The sequence below is a fragment of the Aphanomyces astaci genome, assembly GCF_000520075.1.
Source record: "Aphanomyces astaci strain APO3 unplaced genomic scaffold supercont1.1, whole genome shotgun sequence".
In the NCBI taxonomy this organism is placed as follows: domain Eukaryota; phylum Oomycota; class Saprolegniomycetes; order Saprolegniales; family Verrucalvaceae; genus Aphanomyces; species Aphanomyces astaci.
Window position 1 is genome coordinate 1,730,369 of NW_009798264.1, and position 6,000 is coordinate 1,736,368.

Here is a 6,000-nt window from a genome sequence, read left to right on the forward strand (position 1 = left end):
GAACCAGGCACCAATCTCTCCTATTGGTCAATCTGAAATTACTTGTCGCTGATTTGCTACAATATCAGTTTGGATTTCTGCCGAAAAAATGCGAAGTCAATATATTGTCTCCGTTTGTGTGAGCCACGGAAAATTGGACATTTGAAGAAAATCGACAATATATTTGTAGTACGAATGTTAGTAGTAGTACTACAGGAGTATTTGTTGGTGTCAGCCATTCACGCACCTTCAACTGCCGGTATGCAGAACTAGCTTGGTGATATAAGCGTCAACACAGTCTGCTTGCTTTCTTCATGCAGTAGCACTACATCGCATACGTCAAGAAAAATCCCAATAGGATCTCCATCTTGAATGGGACCTGATCAGAAACGACGACATATTCGAAGAAAGTGTGGGAATGCCGAATTTTCGCACAAAATATACGACGTAGTACAAGATATACACCCTTGGGCCGTATATATTATCTTGCATAGTTGGTCACCTTTATACTAGTATCAGAAAATGAGGGTAATCGACAATATGTGAGTATCTCCCCAAAAACTTCGACATAATGTGAAAACTACGACAATATGTGAGTACGCACTTAATAAAATGCATACTTACAGTTTATTACTTGAAGTAATAGTTTAACGTTGATTGAATGATGCAAATACAATTCGGCTAAATCAACCGTCGTAATGGAAGGCCGTCGACCAGACGAAGGGAACAGCGAAGTCAACACGCAACACGCGTTGACTGTGGGAATGACATTCCAGTCAGGCAAGGACTTCGTCGCGTACGTGCGAGAGTCAGCACTGCGAGCCAACATGCATGTCACTGTAAGTCTACGTGGTGGAAACAATAAGTGGGTGCCCGTTTCAAGTCAAGGCGTACAAGAAGTCAACAAGGACGGCGGGTGAATTTCCACAACCGTGGTACATCTCCTCAGTAAATGCTGAGCACGTTGACTGTACATCTGTTGGAAAGCCATCAGCTCGACAAATTGCGCAGCTACCGAGCGTCATATGTGCTGTACACGCGAGCCGTCGTGTTGACGCCTCGTTCCTTCAGACCCAAGTACAGGTCCTGCATCCTTAAATGTGGTAAACAGAGCCCGTATGGTTTACCGAGCAAAGCAACTTGTCCAAGACTTCCTGGACAAGAGCGAGCAGACGTCCTTCCAGCATTTCTGGAGCAATTTGTGGTTCTCTCAACCCTCGCAGCGCAAGCAAGTGTGAGAGCGACGTCGACGGGCACTTCGTCCGTTGAGCTGTTGCATTCGGTGCTTCCATTGTCGCTCAAGCCGGAATGCAGAAAATCTTGGGCTTCGACAGCGCTCATTGCAAGAACAAGTTGTACAACGGAATCCATTTGGTTCTTGTTGGCCGAGACGGAAACATGAACAACGTAAGGCTGGCGTGTGCTTTAGTCCCAAGCGAGAGTGAGGGCCATTGCAGCTGGTTCTTCCGGTTTTGCATTGACTGCGGAGTTGTGCTGACTACCGTACCATATGTCTGACCTGGGTTTCGGGATTATTGCTGTTGCACGCGCTGTGGGTATTGAGCTCAAGTTTTGTACGCTCCACATCATCTGCAACGTGACAAGCAAGTTTGGAAAACTCTTTCGTCAAGAACACCACAACCTCATCTGGGAAAGTCAAGGCGCGTTGCAAGAAATTCAGTACACGGCCGGACTGGCAGACCTCGCTGTTGCCTGCGGGGAACAAGTGCAAGCGTACGTGGCAAACATCGATCCAGTCAAGCGGGTTATCTACCCAAACATCAAGACAGCGATGTTATATGGGTGGAGTACGACGAACTTCGTGGAGAACGAGCACAGTACCTCCCTCATGAACAACATTCGATACTCGCTGCCGTTTCCATTCGTGTCTGCTTTTGTGGACTTCATGCGCCACGACTTCAAAAAGAAGAGTAACCGAGCGAAGAAATGGATCGCAGAAGACAGGAAAGTGACACCTGGTGCCTTGAAAGCATACGACCAACAACTCCAGCTGGCTGGACACTACGCTACGGAGCCAGTCAGCGATGACATTTTCCACGTTTATTCAACCACGCGACTGCCAAAGTTCAAAAAACGCGTTGTTGTATCGAACCGGGAGTGCAGCTGTGCTTTCATGGACCAGAACGGAATTCCCTGCCGCCACTTCATCGCGTCCATGCTGGCTGCCGGTACCGCCGCGAGAATATTTGACTCCTTCGACGACGTATACCTGGTCAGTGTGTACGCCTCCGTATTCGATGGCGCATTTGTGCTTCCTCCGATTGAAGAGGAACTATACGAATACAAATTTGCTTCCTCCAAGAGAACGACCAAGCTGCCCAGGCCCCACAGTATCCCGGATATAAATTTGCTTCCTCCAAGAGAACGACCAAGCCGCCCAGGCCCCGCAGTATCCCGGAGGATTGCCAGTGCTGGTGAACATGAAACATCACACCACTATCGCAAGCGGTGCTCGTCGTGCAAAGAGTATGGTCACAATAAACGGAGTTGCACGGACCGTAACACCAACCAAGCTGCAAGCATATAAGTTCTAGAACACACACACACATGTTACGTTGAAGAAATATGACTAGTCCTACATGTGCGTCTTCTTTTTTGCTTTAGAGGTCCAGCACGCAGGGTATTGGGCTGACGCCAAAACGAAAACCTGTTTCGACACCGGCAGAGTCTGGCGAACAACCTACATGTGCGGCATTAACTTCAATTCTACATATCCGTACAAGCTGTAAGTCAACTACTTCTCTTTCCAGGAAGAATTGTTGGATTTCACTAAAAACCATGGATTAAGCTCAATATTTCACGGATTTGCGTTCTGATTGGCTTAAAAGAAAGAGCAAACAATACACTTTGATTGGGTATAATTCGATTTGAATTTGGTGGTGTAGATTTTGAGATTCGAGCAAAAATGCATCACGTCCAACGATTCTAACCTCAACATCGACACTTCTCGTCATTTTTGAATTCGTTCGAGTCGTGATTCGTGTGCCCAACCATACTATGGATCCAACGCAACTGCCTGCTTCTCACAAAGTACCCTGTATCGGCGTTCGATCAACCTTCAACTACCGAAACCTGACCAACGACGAGCGACATGCAGCGTACGACATGGTTCTAGCTGAAGCACGGTTCTATGTCATTGACAGCTCAGCACTTTGGCGTTTCTACCGAGACAATCAGCCGTATATGGAAGCGCGGTCGGACTGCACTTGCCGATGTCTCCAGTAGAATGTCAGGTATTATAAAAAAATGCAGGATATTTTTTGACAAAGTAAATTGTGTGTATTAAATCTGACAGATACTCCTTACATTAGGTCAATGTGGCAAGAAGATGAAACACGACATCGAAAATATTGAGCGTGCTGTCAAAGCAGCTCCATTTGAGAAACGTCAAACACTACGAAGCTTAGAAGTGTGTACTGGCATACCAAGATCAACACTCTCAGTGTACTTAAAGTTGCCCAACATGCTAAAATGTGTGAGTAGTTCTCTTAGCCCTCTACTGACGGACGCCAACAAAGACGAACGCGTAGCGTTTGCAAGGTCGTTCATGACCAATGACCCGGATGGCGGCATGAGTTTCGTAGACATGTACGACAATATACACGTCGACGAAAAATGGTTCTATCTGAGGCGAACCAAGACGAAGTTCTACGTGTGGCACGATGAAGAGCCTCCCCACCAGACGACCAAGAGCAAACGGTTCATAACGAAAGTTATGTTCCTCGTTGCTGTCGCCAGGCCCCGGTGGGATGACGAGCGCGGCGAGATGTTTGATGGCAAGCTTGGATGCGGTGTGGCCTGGCGCTTGACGTTGCGAAGGTTTGGATGGCTCAAAAGATTCTGGCGAAAGCACTGAGGGGTCACGGACAACTGCAGCGTGTTGGTCAGCTCGCGAGAGCTGAATTTGCTACTGAGCGCGTGACAAAACAGTTGTCGCTTGTCTCTAGAAGACAATTTTGCGGATCTTCCTTGGCGTTTGGCTTTGCCGTAAGCATTAGAACGCCTTAGGAACTTTGATATGACGTTCCTGGAGCGCCCAGTGTATTCACGGATGTCTTCAATCGAGTTTCCAGTCGCTACAAGGTGTAGAATTGTGATCTTCTCTTCCTCATGGAGATGGTTATCTCGAGGCATGTGGCTAAGAAAACGGATGTCTGTGTGATCTTGGAGGATAGATTGATTGCTTGTTTGCATTCTGGAGGCCGTTGAGCTTGAATGTCCTATACTTATTTCCAATTCAGAGTGGTGGCAAATCCTGAAAGTGCAGTATCTCGCGCGCGCCAACACGAATTTGACCGCGGAAAGTTGCCACTGATTTGCAATTCACAGTAGTCGACAGCTTCGAGGGGGCCTGCCAAAAAAATATCAATACACAGTGTTTTTTTGAATTTCCAACGCCTCGGCTGCATGTTAACGTTCGACCAATGAAAAGAGAGTAAATTTATTACATCACTGTTTCTGAACTACTTGAGTCGTTACTGCTGCTGCTGTCGCTGCCGTCGCTGCTGCCGCCGTTGGTACCATCGCTGCGGTCGCTGTCGTTATCACTCGCATCGCCTTCGTGTTGCTCTTTGATGTACGCCGCAAGCTTGTTGAGTTGCCTGTCGACCTTGTGTATGCAGCCCTTGATGCTGCTTGGAATCAAGTCCTCGAATGCCTTCATGAGCCGCACGCGGACGTCTTTAAACGTGGTTTCTTGTGTGTACTGACGTCCAACCTGCACAACATTAGCATAATATGCATAGTAAAGATCACTGTACTTGGCACTTTACGATGGCCCAAACAATCTCAATTGGTTGAAGGTCACTGTGGTAAGGCGGTGTGTAAACAACCTCATGCCCTGCGGCACGTGCCAAGGATACAACCTCGATGTCAATCTTGCTCACATGCACACTTAGCTTTTTTCACAATGCAGCTTTCGTTTCATTTGTGAAAGAAATGCCGTACGCCGTGCAAGCATCCTGTAGGACACTCTTCTTATTTCCATACTTCGGTGTATCCGGAGGAAGCCCTTTATGGTATTTTGCATTGTCCATTACTATAACAGCATTTTGTAACCCAAGATCTTCTATTTCGACAAGAAGTTTGGAAAACCAACTGACAAAATATGCATGGTCGAACATTCCGTGATAATCCTTGGTTTCAGGTTTACCAGTTCGTTTTCCACCTTGAAATACATCCAAGCATAAGAGCTTGCTATCCAAACAACCACTATCTAAAATGGCAGCAATAAAACAAAATCTTTCACCTTTGTGTTTTTCTTTGACTTCAAGATCAAGGTCATCACTCGGATCATATAATGAATCATCATGCCGACTATAATGGTGATGAATATAACTCTCATCCATATATATAACAGGCCGTCGGTTGACATCGCCCGACAATATATCACACATATCAGAAACATATATATCACGATGCTGAATATTAGCTTCGCACATGCGAAGGCCTAGACCTCGCTTCTTCTTTCCCCTCTTGTACCCAAGTTTTGCCAGGACCCTCTGGGTTGACCGGTAGGCAGCTTGCGTTGACGATTGCGACTCTGTATCGAATTGGTCCGACGTGACGGGGAGTCTTGTTCGGAGAGACATGTCGCGGGGGGCTTGGGGCTTGGTCGTGGTGGAGCCCTTTTCGACGAACTCTTTCCACACTTGTTGGACCAGAAGTTGCCCAACATGCTAAAATGTGTGAGTAGTTCTCTTAGCCCTCTACTGACGGACGCCAACAAAGACGAACGCGTAGCGTTTGCAAGGTCGTTCATGACCAATGACCCGGATGGCGGCATGAGTTTCGTAGACATGTACGACAATATACACGTCGACGAAAAATGGTTCTATCTGAGGCGAACCAAGACGAAGTTCTACGTGTGGCACGATGAAGAGCCTCCCCACCAGACGACCAAGAGCAAACGGTTCATAACGAAAGTTATGTTCCTCGTTGCTGTCGCCAGGCCCCGGTGGGATGACGAGCGCGGCGAGATGTTTGATGGCAAGCTTGGAT

At 47.2% G+C, this 6,000-nt stretch overlaps 2 protein-coding genes across 2 annotated transcripts; one reads left to right on the forward strand and one right to left on the reverse strand.

The window, feature by feature from the left end:
* Window positions 1–677: 677 nt before the first annotated feature.
* On the forward strand, window positions 678–1,381 carry H257_00611 (hypothetical protein; the record flags this gene model as incomplete). Its single annotated transcript, XM_009823368.1, has 2 exons — window positions 678–818; window positions 974–1,381. The coding sequence occupies 2 exons, from the start codon at window positions 678–680 to the stop codon at window positions 1,379–1,381; spliced, it is 549 nt and encodes a 182-aa protein (XP_009821670.1).
* A 3,063-nt stretch (window positions 1,382–4,444) lies between these two features.
* Window positions 4,445–4,663, reverse strand: H257_00612 (hypothetical protein; the record flags this gene model as incomplete). The annotated part of the gene is made up of 1 exon (XM_009823369.1): window positions 4,445–4,663. The coding sequence occupies one exon, from the start codon at window positions 4,661–4,663 to the stop codon at window positions 4,445–4,447; it is 219 nt and encodes a 72-aa protein (XP_009821671.1).
* Between the last annotated feature and the right edge of the window lie 1,337 nt (window positions 4,664–6,000).